Source organism: Mastigoproctus giganteus, chromosome 6 (assembly GCF_048544385.1).
Source record: "Mastigoproctus giganteus isolate SK-2022 chromosome 6, ASM4854438v1, whole genome shotgun sequence".
NCBI classification, from domain to species: Eukaryota; Metazoa; Arthropoda; class Arachnida; order Uropygi; family Thelyphonidae; genus Mastigoproctus; species Mastigoproctus giganteus.
This window is the reverse complement of record NC_143580.1, coordinates 149,994,700-150,013,275: the sequence shown is the minus strand read 5'-3', so window position 1 is coordinate 150,013,275 and position 18,576 is coordinate 149,994,700. Positions and strand designations below refer to the sequence as shown.

Sequence of the window (18,576 nt, the reverse complement as noted above, 5' to 3'; positions counted from 1 at the left end):
CTGATTTACTGGCCCACTATTTCCCTGTACAGTTTCTTATTATACTCATCAGAGTCATTAGGCCTATAGCACACTCCTACTCTCAATTTTGATCTCCCAGTGCTTATGTCACACCAAACTGAGTCGACACTGCACTGTCCAGCGATGTCGACTGGCTTCACTTCCTTGGATTTTATGTGTTTCTTAACTAATAGCCCCTCCTCCCTTCCTATCCTTTCTGTAGATGTTGTACTCCCCAAATTCCAGTTCTGCATTCCTTATATCTGTGTGACACCACGTCTCTGATATCCCAACAATATCTGCCTTTTATGCTTTAAGCAATACCTCAAATTCATCAAATTTATTTAACAAACTCCTAGCATTGGTGCACACTCAAGTATACACGCACCTGTTCTTTTTCTTAGCTACCTCACAACCCATGTGTTTATTTGTACCACAATGACTCCCAGCAGTCTCTGAAATATCCTGCATCTTGTTTTCCAGGCTTCTGCTCATTCCAATAGAAACAGTGCAAGAATAACTTTCACCTCTGCCAGTGGCTACTGTTAATCTATTAGTCCTTGTATCCCCCCAAGCTAGCAGTTTTCCGACCCATCTAACTACCTCAATAGCATCAGCAAATATTCTTGCACCCTTTCTATTTAAGTGTATCCCATCCCTGTAGAAGCAGTCCCTTCTGTTAACAAGTACAGACCAGGGTGATAAAAATTCTACTCCTTGAGCCTTGCACAATCTTTCCAGGGCTGAATTGATCGACAAGGCTCTCATCATATACTCCCTCCTATCGTGTCTGAGCAGAATTTAAAGGTCCTGAGATAAAGAAAATTCTGAATGAATCTAGGAAAGTTATCTCTCAGTCCAATGCTTGTATAAGACTTATACAAGCATTGTTGTATAAGCCTTGGAGGATTCCATATTTCCAGGTTGTGTCAAATGCTTCGGTAATATCAAAAATTATCATTACCATATGTTGATTTTTGACAAAAGTGTTTCGAATGTGAGCTTCGATTTTGATGTGGACATCAGTTGTAGACCTGTTATGGCAGAAACCAAATTGGTGGTGTGTTATAGCATCTCGATCTTCAATAATCCACAAGTCTCCTGTGAACCATCTTTTCTAGTATCTTTCCTAAACAACTGGTCAATGATATAGGGCGATAACTGTAGGGGGAGAAAGCATCTTTCTCCAGTTTTGCTAGGGCTACCACTATTGATTGATGCCATGTATCAGCATAAACATTCTCTTCAAAGATTCTGTTATAAAATTTCACTACAAAGCATTATATAAAAAATGCCATCTGGTCTAGCAGAACTATTTCGAGAATTCTGGAGACCTTCTTTGAGTTCCAATATGGTCATTTATTTATGAACAGAGGGTTATAGGAATATGATTGGTTTGTATCAAAGTTAATTTTATATTTTTCCACAGACATTTTTGTGTTTGTACTCCGGAGTAACAAAAACACACGTTGATGACATCACCTAGCCCCGACACAATCTAGCTCACCATCACAGGATGAAGGGTGATCAGCTAGACAGAGCACACTCAGAGACATCACCAGGTCTCCGGGTCTCAACCACAAATCCATGGTCATTTATTTTTAATAATAATATTTTGAAATACTGATAATTATGAAAAAAAAAAAATTTATACAACGAAGTGAATTTAGTTATGATATTGGTTCACTTCCCCCCCCCCACTCTTCTTCAACCCCCATCAAGAGAGAAAGCGTTCAGGGAGATTGCCCAGAGCACACTGTGGTTCTGTCTAGCACTTATCCACCGCTATCCACCATTCTCAACAGCAGCAACTATGGATATAACCTCAAAGAAAAAGGAAAGAATAATCTGTACACCCCACCCACCCGATGTACATGGATTACATCAAGCTCCAAGCGGGAACCGAGAAGCAACTACTCCGGATCACCGAAGAATTCAGCAATGATATTAGTATGGAATTTGGTCTAGACAAATGGAAGACCCATAGATTGCACCAGGGAAAATTAGTCAACCGAAACTACCAGCTGCAGACTGGTAAAGAGATCAAAGCCATGGCAGAGGCCTACAAAAACTTGGGAATGATGCAGGCTCAGCAGTTACAGCAAAAGGAAATTAAGGCCTGCCTGACTGAAAAATACCATCAGAGACTCAGAAGCCTGTGAGAGCAAAGCTGAATGGAGAGAACACAGTTAAAGCCATAAACACCTATGCTGTCCCAGTCCTTTTTTCAGTCCCAGTTAGTGCTATGCAGTCCCAATAATCCAGATTAGACTAACACCGAGACAGAGGATACCATGAGAAAGACAAGGGCAATGATGACCAAGAGCCTCCAACATCACCCGAAGTCAGCCATGGCTGACAACTGGCTGCTTATAAAGGAGGAAGGGGCCTGATAGACCTCATCCAGCAACAGAAATCGGCCATTGCTAACCTGAAAGATTACTTCTAGAAACACACAGTAGCACTCCACCAGGCCATGAGGAAGAGAGACAAGCAGTATGCCCCACTCAACCTAAGCGTTTATGCCTCCCAACCAGGAGGCATAAACGAAGCTAGAAAGATGGACAAAGAAGACACTCCATGGCAGACACTACAATGATCTTCATCAAGAACACATAGATAAAATTGCTTCCAATGCATGGCTCACGAGTAGGATGCTCTTCCCCAAGGCGCCTCCGTAGCCAGGTGGGTAGGAGTAGCAGTGCATAGCACACGCTTCTTGATTAGATCGGAGTTCGAGCCCATGACCACCAAATACGGAGGATGCGGAAAGGTCAGCCACCGCATATCCCCGGAGCAATATGGCCTTAGTTGCTAATGCTCCTAAAAACCAAATAACAACAACAGCTCTTCCCCGAGACTGGAGGATTTATGTTCGCCACCCAAGCCCAGGTAATCAACACCAGAAACTATAGAAAATACATTGCCAAAGAGCCCCAGAGTGTCCAATAACACGTGGCGACAATACCACCTGGCCTCAGAAACCATCCAACACATCACAGCAGGATGCAAGGTGATCACCCAGACTGAGTACACTTATAGACACGACCAGGTAGCTAGGATAATATATCAGAAGCTAGCAAGGAAATACCGGTTGATCAAAGAAAGCGTACTGTATTACAAGTATGAACCTCAGGCAGTTGAGTAGGCAGTATGAACCTCAGTAGAGATCCAGCCCACAAGCTGTACTGGGATCATAATAACAGACCGGACATAATCCTCAACAAGAAGGAAAAGGCTACCCATCTGATAGATAGTGGTATCCAACACTGCCAACCTCCAGAAAAAAAAAAAAAAAAACCCATGAGGAAAAAATCAAGAAGTATACACGAACCTAAGACAGGAAATCAAAGAGATGTGGCATATGCAACAAGTAATGACCATCCCAATCGTGTCAACCAACAGTATGGTGCCAAAGACCTTACATAACATCCTAGCAGCAATAAGTCTCCTACAAGGAACTCCAGAAAGTCGCAATCCTGAATACTTATAGGATAGTCAGAGAGTTTCTCGACCAACAGCAATACCAGACATAACAACCACCCTGTGTACTTGGTAGCAATACCCATCACGAGGTGGAACTCCCCCCAGTCAGGAAAAATAATATAGGAACAACAACAATAATAATAGTAGTAGTAATAGTAATCAGATACAACCAACCACCCCATGCACTTGGTGGCAGTATCTCTTTGTGGGATTTTTCCACTATGTCACAGGTTGGGAAAAAAAGTACTGCAAGCAGAAAAAGTCATAATAATAATACAGTTAAAGAGAAATAGCATACAGACCATCCCAATGAACATGTCAATCACCAACATAGTGCCAAAGAGTCTACATAAGAATGTAATAGCAATAGGCCTCTACCTTCCAGATCCTGAATACCTGAATAGGCCTCTACCTTCCAGAGCCATGATCCTGAACAACAGTAGGATTGTCAAAGAGCTTCTCATCCAATAATAGTCACCAAGCATAACAACCATTCCATGCACATTTACCCACTGCAGGATGAGAAAAAACTCATAAGGAGAAGAAAGAGATAATAATATTGATATGTCTGTACTATTTATGAATTCAACAAAACAATATTCACTAACAATAGAACAGTCATCAGGATATGGGGATTCTTCTTTGGATAAAGAATTAGGCACATGTTAAGTGAAAGAAATAATTCTCAGGAAGGGATGCCTAAACTTGAAAGAGGAAAATACACAAAGTGGTAAGTGTTCTCACTGAGAAGATAGTGTGCCAGTCATGTCTACTCAGGTTTCTGAAGGTAACTTTATCTTCAGAAACCTGAAGGGACTTGAACTTTCTTCCAATGATGGTGAGACTTTCCAGTGTCTTCAAAGCTCTGAAAAACCTTGACACCAGAGGAAATCTTTACAGAAATTAGTAGTTTCAGCAAAGATGAATCATCTTGGAAAAGGAGAGCAAAATGGGTGTAATACTTCAGATATCTCTTCTCCTATGGTTAATAAGGATCCTGATTTGAAGGATCCTTATTAGCCATAGGAGAAGTGCTTCTCATCTCTTATGGCTAAGTTGACTGAATACAGGAACACATGCAGCATATAATCTTGAATCACATATCTTTTTGATGATACAAAAGGAATTCTGGAATACAACTGCTATTGTGATATTAAGGACCGTTGTGCTCTAATGATTAATTAGAATGATTAAAGAATATAGAAAGTTGCATCACCTCTCTGACATGACCTTAGAACGTGGATGAAAGGAACATTCTGGAAGAGAAAATGGTTAATGAACAGTTAAGGAAAGTCTCCAGGGATCCCTTGGTTTCTCACCAAAGGCTTTTTGAAACTTTTCAGATGTGCTGGAAGTATGACAGAAGTACAACAAAGAATATTCACTGACAGTTCCAGCTACAGATTTTGGCGAAATTTATTTTGCCATTTTGTGGTACTGATATCTTCTGTACAGACACACTACAGACCTTAGTCAAAGCAAAGAAGTTGTCCATGCTTAGTATGTTCATGTTGTTTGGCCAACAATATGGATTCGTCTCACTCAGCATGGTCAAAATTGTGCCCAAACTATTTTAAAGCATTACAATTAGCTAGGAAATGGACAGAGGCACCGGTGTAGAACTAGTAGTTTTGCTGAGAAATTAAAGATTCCTGAATTCAACTAAGAAATTAATATGGACTCCATGTTCGAATGTGTTAAAGCTTAAAATTGGTTGAAGGATTTTTGACCGTTATCTGGATTTCGTATCTGCTATGTGGGCTGATACTGAGTAGAAATGGAAGTTAAGAATGTCGGTATGGTGAGTATGGAGACTATTAGGTATTTTTTTTTATAATAAAGTTGAAGTTTCTTTTGCCATGAATGAAGGGTAGATTGCTTAGATGACACTTGGATGTTACTTCATTATTTTTCAGTGGGTGTTCGCCTCTGCTATGAATATACACAGTGCACCAACAGGAACTTGACTGAGGATTATTAAAACAAATTCTGCAGATTTAATTTTGGGCCATGCAGTAGATGGAGCACCATCTGAAAGGGATACGTTTTTAAGATCGCGGTTTATGTTGTCAAATAACTTTGCAGCTTCTGATAGGTTATTCGAGTATTACTTCATTAAAGTGTGTTGTTTGTCTTGACAGCTCACTCCAATCAATAAATGAAATGAAGGCATAGTCTGTTTCTACAAAGCTATGACAAACTGGGTTTGCTACTTAGTGCAGTGATCTCATGATGTGAAGGCACTTCAGCATGAGTTGTCCTTGTATTGCATTAATTTAAATAAAAGGCTCTGATCCAATAGAGAAGTATACTGATTTTTATTTAAAGAGTCTACCACGACTACCCAGACAAGGATTTTGATCGTTTCTGGGATCTCATCAGTGGGCAGGTAGGCACTGCGAAGGCCCTCTTTTAATCCCTTTGAGATAAGATCCAGTGAGTACTCAGCTGCCCAATGTAGGTCAGGAGGTAGCTATTGTCCATGAATATTGTCAGGTAAACAGGAAATTATAATAAAGGACAGGCAAGACAGAGCAAGTGTACCAATTTATTTAAAAAACATAAATTGAAAGAAAATAAAGAAAATCAATCATAAATGTGCATAAATGCATTTGTAATTATTAAAAGTAAAGAAGAAACATCAAGCATGAATTTTCATATAGTAATAGAAATGAAATTTTATACATCAGCAAAAAAAAAAAAAATTTTTGATTGGTTTTCTTTATTATCATTTATGATTGGTTTTCTTTATTTTCTTTCAATTTGTTTTTTTTTTTATACAATATTTCATTTTTTAAGTATTCAACTATATTAATATTATTTGGCCATAATATTTCGAAGTTTCTTGTGATTCCAAAAGGATTTTTTCAAATTGACAATTTTAAGCATATTATTTAAGATATAATTTGCTAGAGTAGTGATATATCAAAATTGGAATTAAAATTGACATTGAATGCATAATATTTAATTTTTACTTTTTTAATTCTTACTTACGGTCAGCATAAGGGTAGATTCAGCATTTGCTACCAATACAAAAACATCAGCATCCAGACAATGTTTATCAATCCACTCATCAAGATTTGGAGAGACATCAATACCAGGGCTAAAAAATATATACTTATTTTAACAAATGCAGAAGTACCACAATTTCTGCTAAAGATAAAACTAATATACAGGGTGTATCATAACGTGTGGTAACCACTTCAGGAATGGATTTAGGACCTAAAAACAAACAAAAAAAAAATTCATGTAAACATTGGTCTGATTTTACCTTGTTTCCGAGTTACAGCCAGTTTTGTGTTCCACAATTTTTTTCACAAACTGAGTTAGTAGGGCTAGCTCCATTCAACAATGTTCGATATCTTGCAGAGGGCCTTTCTGTAGTTATGTAAACTACATAACTACAGGATTCTGCAGTGTTCTTTGAATTAGTTCAATTAGTTCTTTCAATTAGTTCTTCTGATAAAGGCACTACATTTGAAGCTTGTTATTATCATTTTGATACTCTGCATTTGCTGTGATAATGAAGACTTATTCAAATCGAGGGATGGCAGATATGCATCTCATGATTAGACTTCCTAAATACAATGCAGCCAGGGCAGGACATCTCTTGCCTCGGATACATACAAAAAACTTCCCTATTCATCATGTATTAGTATTAGCAATGGCCACATGGTGCAAGGAAGCCTATGGCTTATGCTGCACCAGCCAAAAATATAAATAATAAATAAAATAATAATAATAAGAGAAGAAAACTAAAAAAATAATTAGAAGAAAATTAAAAATAATAATAATTAATAAGAGAAAAGGAAATGGACAACCAATGTGTTTCTCTCCTTCTGTAGGTAATTATCCAGCTGACCTTTGAATTTTCCTATACTGTCAGCCTCTAACACCCACTTAAAGTAACTTATTCCAGTAATTTATAACTCACTAGCTAAAATAAAACTTCCTGCAATCCAGTCTAAACGTCTCGTAACATGTGCCAAATAATAAGAAGATCCATTCTTCCAAATCAACATCAGAACTGTTGATTTGGAAGAATGGATCAATCATGTTGAAGAAAATGGGATGAAGAAAATCGGGATGCCATTTTTCAATCAAGAAACAAGCAACAATTCAGCATGAATGTATCAGCAGGAATAATTATCAACAATTTAATTGGGCCTATTATTTATTATAATTATCAACAATTTAATTGGGCCTGGGAGATTAATGATGGTGATAGGACCGAAGGATAGCAACAGCAGAGATTGTGGGACATATGACTGTGTGGAAAATTTTACAGGGCCAACAGCTTTATCCATATCATCTTCAGAGAGTACAAGGACTTACTGACGCTGACTTCCCACCACGAGAAGCTTTCTATACTTGATTTCTGGAGCTGTGTGCTCATGATCAGCATTGTATTGTTTATTGATGAAGCTGATTAACTAGGGATGGTGTGGCCAATTTTCACAATTATCATTGATGGGCTAAAGAAAATCAGGATGCCATTTTTCAATCAAGAAACAAGCAACAATTCAGCATGAATGTATCAGCAGGAATAATCATCAACAATTTAATCGGGCCTATTGTTCTTCCTGGGAGATTAACAGGAGCATCTTACTGCAATTTTTCAAGAGAACATTTAAATGAGTTGGTGGAAGAAGTTACACTTCATATCATTTGCCACATGTGGTTTATGCGCAATGGTCCTCCACCTCACCTCATTTTAGTCATGTTGCTAGAAACCTTTAGATGAGCTATTTCCTAATAAACGGATAGGTCATGCTGAACTCACTGTCTAAGGCCTGCATGCTCCACCAGATCTGAATCCACTCAATTTTTACTTGTCAGGCCATCTGAACACCATTGTTTATTCCACACCAACTGATAACATTGAAATGCTCCATCAACATGTGGAACAAGGCTACCATCAGACACAACTGGAACTTTTGAGCAGATAAGGCATTTGCAGGTTTATATTCAGGTGCATGGTAGTCATTTTGATCATTTTCTGTAAACATTTGCTGGAACAAAAAATGGCTATAACTCAGAAACAATGCAAAATCAGAAATACATTTACATGTTTTTTTTTATTTTTATTTTGTTTTTTTATTGTTTTTAGGTCCTGAATCAATCCCTGAAGTGGGTCCCATATGTTATGATACACCCAATATAAGAAGTACTAAACCAGTTCATAGTAATATGCTTTGCAGTAAGAAATGTTAAGAACAATTTTATTTATTTATTTTTTTTTTTTTTTGTTAGTTGTTGGCGCATCGGCTTCTGTGGCCATAATGCACCTCCCAAAGTTTTTGCACTACTCTGATCCAAGCCCGAGGCAGGATTCGAATCTGCGACCTTTGGGTTTCCAGGCAGGTACTTTACCCACCCAGCCAGCCCAATCAGCATTAAGAGCAATGTGAAATTGATATATTGATAGCTAATATTGTTGTTTCATTGCTATTTGTTGTTCCCTAATTCTGACTCAAGTTTATTGGTGATACAATAAATTTGAGTCAGAGAATACACAATACAAAATACAGTCAAAAAATGCATACCACAAATTCTAGAAACACATATCAGCAGCATCGGCAAAATAATGCAAGGAAACAAATCATTAGCCAAAAAAAACATAAAATAAATTACCTAAAACATTGGCCTATTTCTTCCAAACATCAGCATCAGGGATTTATGCAATCCTCCCAGAAATTTATTTAACTATCCACAGTTGAGGTGGATAGTTGAATAAATTTCTTTTCTAGATGGAAATTTATTTAAACATTTTCCATCTGGCTGAATGAAATTTCTGGACAAATTAAATTCATCCCTTTTGTATATCATCTGGGAATGAGTGCAAACGTTAGTAGCATTTAGTTTACTTAACCATTTTAAAGTTTAAAAACACTTCTTATCAACTTTAACTTTGCTGATACTCAAATGGCATCTTATTCTAGGATTAGAACTACCCAAATATAGAACCTGGCTTTTATCAATGTTAAACCTCAATTGATATTTTTCAGTCCATCTGCACAGGTTACCTAAATTTTCTTGAAATAGCATATGCTGATCAATGTCATTACCTAGACTGCCTACTTCTGTATTATTGGCTAACTTCAACATTAAAATTGAAATACGTATATCATTATCCTTCATAAATATTAAAACCAATAAGGGGCTTAACACCAAACCACATGTAACCCACACTCACTTTAGACCATGAAAAGTACATACCACTCAGTCATCCCATTATTCACCAAAGTAACATTATCAAAATGCCACACAATTTATACAACAATCATTCATATGAGAAACACAAAATTAAGGAAGTACATCCAATTGATGTTGGTGAACAATGCAATGTTGAGTCTGTTTGGTGTAACATAAGCACTGGAAAAGGAAAAATGAGAGTAGGTGTGTGTTATGGGCCTAATGAATCTGATTAGTATAATGAGCAATTGTGCAGAGAAATAGTGGGCCAGTAAATCAGAATGTCTTATAATGGGGGATTTTAACATTTCAGATATTGACTGGAACTTGTGAGTTGGTCACTCACACACTAGCAAGACTTTTTTGGATTTATTGGATAACTGTTTTCTACAGCAGCATGTTCGAGAGGCAACCAGAGGAAGTAATACTCTTCATCTGATTATCAGCAGTGATTATTCATGCATTAAGAATGTGCATTAAGAATAAGGCAGAAAAATAACCACTGGGTGACAGTGATCACAATGTACTGATATGGAAATTACTTAAAGATGTAACTGTACAGTCAGATCAACTGATGATGTTACCAATGTTGAATTCTAAATGAGAACCTTCAGGGACTTAATCTTGGAGGCTACTAGGCTTTTCATTCCAACTAAGAAATACTGTTCAAGGTTCAGGCCTAAATGGAGGTCAGATGAATTAATGAGGCTCGTGGCAGAGAAGAAAAATGTATGATAGCATATATATTATAAAGTGACACGGAAGCCTATGACAGATATAAGCTTGTCTGTAATCAAGTCCCAAAGGAGGTTAAGGCAGGCGAAGGCAGATTATGAGAAATCTTTGGCAAAGGATGTAAAGAAAAACAGCAAAGATTTCTTTACTTATGTAAACTCTAGAAGGAAAGGGATGAATCAGATTGGACCACTTAACATAGACGAGTTGGCTATTGATGATCATGCTCAGGTAGCTGCTAAACTGAATGAGTATTTTGCATCTACCTTCACACATGAGGAGTTATTCAATGAGGGGAATGCCAAAAGTTTATCAAACTCTGACAGGAAGCTAAGTGATTTTGTAATAACTGAGAGCAAAATGGAGAAATTGTTTAAGTTAACCATAAGGAAGGCACCTGGGGTGGATGGGATTTATCCAGTTATATTAAATGAGGCAGCAAAGGAAGTAAGCAAAACCTTAGCCATAATTATGAGAGCTTCCTTGGACTCAGGGGATGTCCCCATGGACTGGAGGTGTGCAAATGTAACACCAATTCACAAAGGGGGTTCAAAAGGTGACAAAATGTAAACATAGATCTGTTAGTGTAACTTGTGTTAAGAGGAAAATAATGGTGTCATTGGTTAAAGAAGCTTTGCAAGATCATCTAGACAAGATTGCAGTAATAGTTAAGACACAGCATGGGTTTCTTAAAGGGAGGTCTTGTCTGACCAATTTGATTGGATACTATGATAAGGTCACAAAGGAACTCAATGTCAAAAATTCGGATCATACTATTAAAAACAGCAGAGAATTTGTACAATTCATCCATGCTCAAGGGGTAGAAGAGGAGACGATTATGGCATCCTTTGATGTAATTTCTTTGTTCACATGTATACCTGTTGAACACGGCTTGGATTGCTTTGAGTAGAGATGGTACTTGGAAAGATAGGACAGCCCTAAGTGATGAAGATATTTGTGTTGGCTTATGTTTATGTAGTTTGTTTGTTATTTGGATTTTAGGAGCATTAGCAACTAAGGCCATACTGCTCCGGGATATGCGGTGATCATTCCCTGACCTTTCCGCATCCTCCGTATTTGGTGGTGACGGGCTCAAACCCCGGTCTAATCAAGAAGTGTGTGCTATGCACTGCTGCTCCTTCCCACCTGGCTACGGAGGCGCCTATGTTTATGTAGTACCACTATGTTATTCCAAAAGGTTATGTACCAGCAGGTTCGCAGAGTGGTCATGGGTTCACCTATTAGCAATTATAGACAACTCAACCATGGAAGAATTTGAAGATAGGATGTTGGGGAGCTCTAGTCCTCCCGCATTGTGTGCATGGAAGAGATATGTTGATGACACGTTCATGGTAATACGAATAGGACACAAAATGGAAATACTCGAGTGGTTGACTAGCAGTTCGCCTTATATTCGGTTTACTTCGGAGGAGCCTTCCGTTCCTAAATGTGTGTGTATACAGAGATGGTTGACACTTGAAAACTAAGGTTTACAGAAAACTTGTGTCAGGGCCAATACACACACTTCAAAATAGCTCAGGCCAGCTGCCACAAAAGTAGTGTGGTTAAGGCCTTATTGGAAAGGGTGGGGTCCCACTGCTCCTCGTCTGAAGAGAGAGGCGAAGAGATTAAACGTGTTACAGCGGACCTAGTAACATGCGGTTACCCCCAGAGCATCATTGAGAGGTGTTTAAGAGGTATGAACAACAGTTGCAGGGGTGCTTTTACACCTGTTTCCACTGCATACATCCCCTACTATCCGGGCATTTCGGAACCCATTTCCCGTATCTTACGTTCATGTAAGATATGCTGTGTGCAGCTATCAGATTGGAGGCTGCACATAGTAGTGTCCGCAACTAAAGATCCTATTGTGGGTAATGACACTAATGGGATCATATATGAAATTGAGTGTCCTGATTGTGGGAAAAACAAAATGCAGACCGCAGGATCGCCTGGGGGAACACAACAGAGCCCTTAAGACTGCAAATTAGAGGTTCAGCTGTAGCGGAACATGCCTAGGAAACTGGGCATGGCATTACTGCTAAAGAAGCCATGATTGTGGATAAGGCACATGGCTTTTGGAACCGGAAATGGCTGGAGAGTTTAAGAATATGTTCGTCCAAATGCTACAGTCTTAATAGGGATAAGGGCTGTCGCATTCATCCACTGTCTGAAGCCCTTATCCTATGAAGAGACGAATGGTTTAGAGTGGCCCATCCATTTTCCGGTTCCAATGCACAAGAAGTGAACCGTGTGCAGATGCCACAGTTCATGTCGCAGACCTGCTGAGTTGTGTGGTACATATAGATTGTCGGTCATCCTGCAACCACTATAGCTGATGAAGGCAGCCACTGCTGCCGAAAGCTCCTGTATTAGTGGTTCTAGTGATTTTAAACAACTTTTATCGCTTTTAATTTTATATATTTTATTGAATTTTATTCTTGTTAGAGAACATTTATTTTATTTTAATATTTTAACCTATAGTTATACAATCAGTACGCATGTATTGTATTTTATTTTATTTTATATTCATAATAAAGATGTTTTACAGATTCGAGTCAGTGTTATTTAGTAGCATTACAGATGAATTAATTCTCTCCTTACTATTTTTACCACCTAAACATTTATAATCTTTAAAAGTCAATGTCTTGTTCGGCAAACATTTAAAAAATGGACGTCATCAATGTTGAATATGGTATTTGGGCTCGTAGTCCATAATTTTTTGCAAAACTGTTTCTTTCCAATGGGTATAGTCTTCTTCGATGGCAACTCCACTTTCATAAGAAATAACTTTTTCAAATAAGCCATGGCACTTTTAAATTTGTCCAGCCAACCAGAACTGGCTTGGAATGTTTTATGTCCCAGAAAAGATATATACTCCATAGCCTTTTCTTTTATTAATGGCCCTGGTATCGGCAAGTTTTGATCTCGAATCAACTTCACCTACTTAAAAACTGCTTCATCTACATATCTTCACAAAGGCATAATTTCACATGCTTTCAACTGGGTCCCGTTTCCTTTTGTTTGAAAATCGAAAGTTTTTCAGAATGGTAACACATGCTGGCAGGAATACCAAATTTTAAAGGAATTTACTTATTTTTTTTAACGTCTAAATATACACTATTAAGAACTTCGATTTTTTCCACTACACTCAAGGATTTCCCTCTTAGACACTGTAAGATTACCTGCACAGCAGCTAAAACAAAACTGATTTAGGGACCACTTGTACCTACCATGTACACAGAGACAAGTGAAATTTAGTGAAAGTGTGGTGACTCATTTCTTCAACAGATGAATTTCCAGGATAAAGGAAAATCACTCTTCTAATTCTCTACTAGGATGCTTACAGTAGAAAACAGGTTGACCAGAGCCAATGTCCATGTCCGGAATATGCCCTAATCTTTGCCACTGGCTGTGGATACAGCAGTTAACCATTAGTGGTTAACAACCAACATGACTTCTCGGTACAGTAGCGTACGTGGACATGTGTTTTTGTAAAGGACAGTTCCTAGAACGTCAGTTCAGCTCTGCCTCTTATCTCTGTGAAGAACAGAATCGCTACCAATGGGCCAGTTAAGTGTGACGTAGGTTTGTGTGTATTATGTATGTTCTGTTGTTGTGTCTGGCCAGTAGTTTATAGGTTTTTCTTCTTTTTAGCCATTGCTGACCTACTGCTGGGCAAAGCCCTCGCCCAAAACCTTCCATCTTTTTCTATCCTGTGCCGTGTTGGCCAGTTTCCTCCTGCAGGGTTTTATGGGCACCACTAAATTGTAGAATATTTTAGCTCTTAATTCGTGGATCTTTAGCTTTTTGGTAGATCTTTAGTTTTAACTCCCTTTAGCTTTTAAGAGCTAAAGGGATTAATTCTTAATCCTTTTAGCTCATGTTAATTCATGCTTTCTACAGCATCAGCTTTTTGCCTAAAGGCCAGAAGTGCAAAAATGTGTACCCAGGTTTCTTGAAATCAGTTCGTTATACGGAAATTTTCTTCATTATACAGAAACTATTTTCAATGTAGTAACCAAGGGAGAATCAAAAAAGTTTGCTAAAGGCAACTGGGCAGAAAAATTTTCTATATGGTTCATTAAAAAAAAGGTCCGACTGTATTTGTTGTGGATCTTGAAGACCCTTATTAAACAAAATTAACTTTATTACAGTAATTAAATTTTAAAAAATTAGAATAATTAAGCAGATATCAAAAATTTATGAAATAATAAACTTAAGAAATTAAACTTATAATAAATCTAAAAATGTAATTTATTACAATTAGCTTTAAAAAAAAATAAGGATTAAATTTTCAAAATATCACAAAGTAAATTTTAAAAAATTTCTAAATTAAATTTACAATATATTAAATTATGCAGAAGCAAAAATTAGTCTACCAAATTCTTTATCCTTAAAAACACTCACCTATAAAGCAAGGAGAGAAATGTTTGTTCTGTGTGACAGTACAGGAATCATTAGCAGAGAATGATCACAGATAAGTTGGATTATGGGGGGGGGGGGAAGAGTGCAATTGTTAGAGAGAAAAGAATGAGTTAAGTTCAGAAAAGATTAATACAACTTAAGATGCTACATAGCCTCTATCAACTGGGGAGATGCACAATATATACAGAGCACAAATACATTAGAATCACGGTATACCTTTAAAGCTATGGTCACAAGCCATGAATGCATATATACCATTAAGAAAATATAGCACAAAGAGAATGCAAAAATGAATAAATAAGGAAAAAGTTATTTAATAGAGGAGAAAAAGTTGGCATGGGAAAAATAGAGCAATAAAAAGTACTGAAGCCTATAACAGCTGCAATCTGATCTGTAATAGTACTGCAGAAAAAGTTAGGGTGGAAAAGAAATTATCAGAAATTACTGACAAAGAATGGGGACAAGGTGTTTTTCATGTATCTGAATACAACGAAAAGAGTGAATCAGATTGGACAGTTATACTGTATAATGAATGTGAAAAAGTTTTAGATGGCCCAGATTATGATACAGATGAACTGAAGAGGGTACTACCCATCATTATTTATAGATGAAAGACCTTTCGTGGTGTGGAGGAACTGTTATTGAAGTTGGAAACCATGAAATTAGCGATGTTTAAATTTCAAAAGATTTATTAGAAAAACTTTAAGGCATAATGGTGAGTAAGGATCCTAGAGTTGATACCATATACCAAGCAATTTTGAGGGAGGTTGCCAGAGAGTATACTGAACCAATAAAGTTAATTGTGAGAACACCATTGGACTTGGTACAGATTCCTTTGGAGAGGTGCAAATGAATTGCAAATACATAAGAGCAATTCTAAGTGTGAAGTGATAGAGTTCTAAGTGGTTGGTCTGACTTCACTGGTATGGAATATCATAGAAGCAACGATCACGGTTCCAAAACCATGATGTGTTTCTGAAGAAAACACATCGTGGTTTTGTAAAAGGAAAATCATGTTTAACAAACCTGGCTGACTATTTTGACAGTCAGTCATGGGATGGAAGTAAGAAATAATTTCAACATTGTTTACTTGGATTTCAGGAAGGTATTTTACTCAGTTCCATATTCATCGTGTACTTGTGGAGAAAAAGTATATTGGGTATATCTTCTGTATAGGTTCCATGAATACCAAGATCTATGAGAGGAACTGAACTGGATGCTCTATCAGATCCTCAGAAACAATCTGGGGATCTGATAGAGCATCAAGTATGCAAACACTGACTTCTGGATGTGAGGCCCTTCCACTAAAGACACGAGCCTTGCTGCAAATGGAGCAAGAACAATGCTGATAAAACTAAATGTGAACTTCATATAATATCGGTGTAAATGCACCATTGTTTACCCATAAGTTTAACTACATATGTAGTGTAACGGCATCACTCAGATTTTATCTCATATTGTGGCTACCTTCACAACGAAATACCAGATATTGCACTAATACATGGTATCTCGTTGTGAAGGTAGCCACAATATGAGAGAAAATCTAAACGATGCTGCTGCACTATGTATGTAGTTAAACTTATGGGTAAACCATGGTGCATTTACACCGATATTATATAGTTAATTTCAACCCATAAAATATTATGCCTTGAGCATTTAGTCATCAAAATATTATCATTGTGTACTTCCATGGCACATTCCAATTTTTCGCGAGTGAAACGGATGCATGTAGAATGTCTCTTTGGCTGTGGCAATTATAATGGAAGAAGACAAGTGAAATGATTCAAGCGAGGTAGTTCAAGGACTTTCTCAAGAGCTATTTTTCTTGGTAGAGATTCAAACTCACATGACTTGAACTGTAGGGTTTCATTACCCTATACTGAAGCAGGCACATGAAGTGCAAAACTTCAATATGTTATAATGGAGAAATTGTAATTATCTGTACATTATGTAAATAGTGGAGGGTGCCAGGAAAGCTGGCTGGGACTGCCGGTTTTCTGACAAAAGACCACGCAAAAAAACCCCCATCATAAATGTTCACACGAAAAATACCCACACAGAAAAAATTACACTCACAGAAGAATGCTCACATTATTTTTAATTTACAAAAAAATAAATTATTTCATATATCTACATCCTTCCTAAAAGGAGGCCTCCAGACCTGTACACAATACTCAAGGCATGGCCTGACCATTGCCTTATACAGAGGAACCATCACCTCCCTTTCTCGGGTAGCAAAATTCCTATATCATTGACAAAACCCCATGACCTGCCCTGACAGCCTGTCTGCATTGCTCAGAAAACTTCATATCTCACTGAACAATTACTTCCAGGTCTTTTTCATTTTCTACCACCTTAAGTGTAGTACCACACAGTTGGTACGTTTCTCTGGGGTTACTTCTACCCATGTGCAGTACTTAGCATTTGTCAAGGTTAAACTTCAGTTGCCACTTCTTCTCAGCCCATCTGCCCAAATTTTCTAGATCCTGTTGCAGTAGCACACTGCCATTACTGTCATTAACAACCCTGCCAACCTTTGTATCATCTGCAAACTTCGACACTAAGCCTGATATACCTTCATCAATATCACTGATAAACATACAAAACAACAGCGGACCCAACAACGAACCCTGTGGGACTCCACTAATAACATTAGTCCACGAAGAGCAGCACCCGTTGATTACCACACTCTGTCTTCTCCCACTCAACCATCCTTTTATCCATTGTAGCAACTTACACTTAACCATTCTGCTCCAATTTGTACAGTAGTCTTCCATGCACAACAGTGTCAAAAGCTTTCCTGAAATCAAAGTATATGATATCAAAATTATTTTTTTGCATCCAGTTCCTTTGTAATCACATCATAATAACCAATTGAGACTTTCCCTTAACAAACCCATGCTGTGTCTGAATTATTGCTGCAGTCTTGTCTAGATGATCCTGCAATGCATCGTTAACCAGTGACTCCATTATTTTGTCCAGAACAGAAGTTAAACTAACTTAACAAACTGTGTAGTACCACACAGTTGGTACTACACAAACTAACTGATCTGTAATTACTCGTGTCACCCTTTGATCCCCTTTGTGAATTGGGGACGCATTTGCACATCTCCAGTCCGTGGGGACCTCCCCTTAGTCCAAGGATGCTCTCATAATTATGGCTAAGGGTTTGCTTACTTCCTTTAATATAACTGGATAGATCCCATCCACCCCAGGTGCCTTTCTTATGTTTAACTTCAACGAATTCTCCTCCACTTTGCCCTCAGTTATTACAAAATCATTAAGCACCCTGCTACAATTTGATAACCTTCTGGCACTTTCAAACCTTAATAACTCCTCATGTGTGAATGTAGATACAAAAAACTCATTCAGTTTGTTTGCTATCTGAGCAGGATGATCAACAGTCGACCCATTGATATCAAGTGGGCCAATCAGATTCATCCCGTTTATATAAGTAAAGAAATCCTTTCTGTTTTTCTTAGCATACCTTGCCAAAGATTTCCCATAATCTGCCTTCGCCTGCCTAACCTCCTTTGTGACTTGATTGCAGATTAGCTTACATCTGCCATAAGCTTCTGTGTCGCCTGATAATTTATATGCATCCCATGCATTTTTCTTCTCTGTCATGAGTCTCATTAGTTCAATTGATAACCATTTAGGCCTAAACCTTGAACAATATTTCTTAATAGGTATGAAACTTTTAGTAGCTTTCATGATTAATTCCTTGAATGC

At 37.7% G+C, this 18,576-nt stretch overlaps 1 protein-coding gene across 2 annotated transcripts in view; it reads right to left on the bottom strand.

Annotated features, from left to right (window-relative positions):
* The window catches only part of Marf (Mitochondrial assembly regulatory factor), a 495,171-nt gene that overhangs the window by 347,827 nt on the left and 128,768 nt on the right, over positions 1-18,576 (bottom strand). For both annotated transcript variants that reach the window (XM_090376530.1, XM_090376532.1), the window contains exon 6: positions 6,481-6,589. In XM_090376530.1, the coding sequence (XP_090232656.1) occupies positions 6,481-6,589 (109 nt within the window). The remainder of the gene's footprint in view (positions 1-6,480; positions 6,590-18,576) is intronic.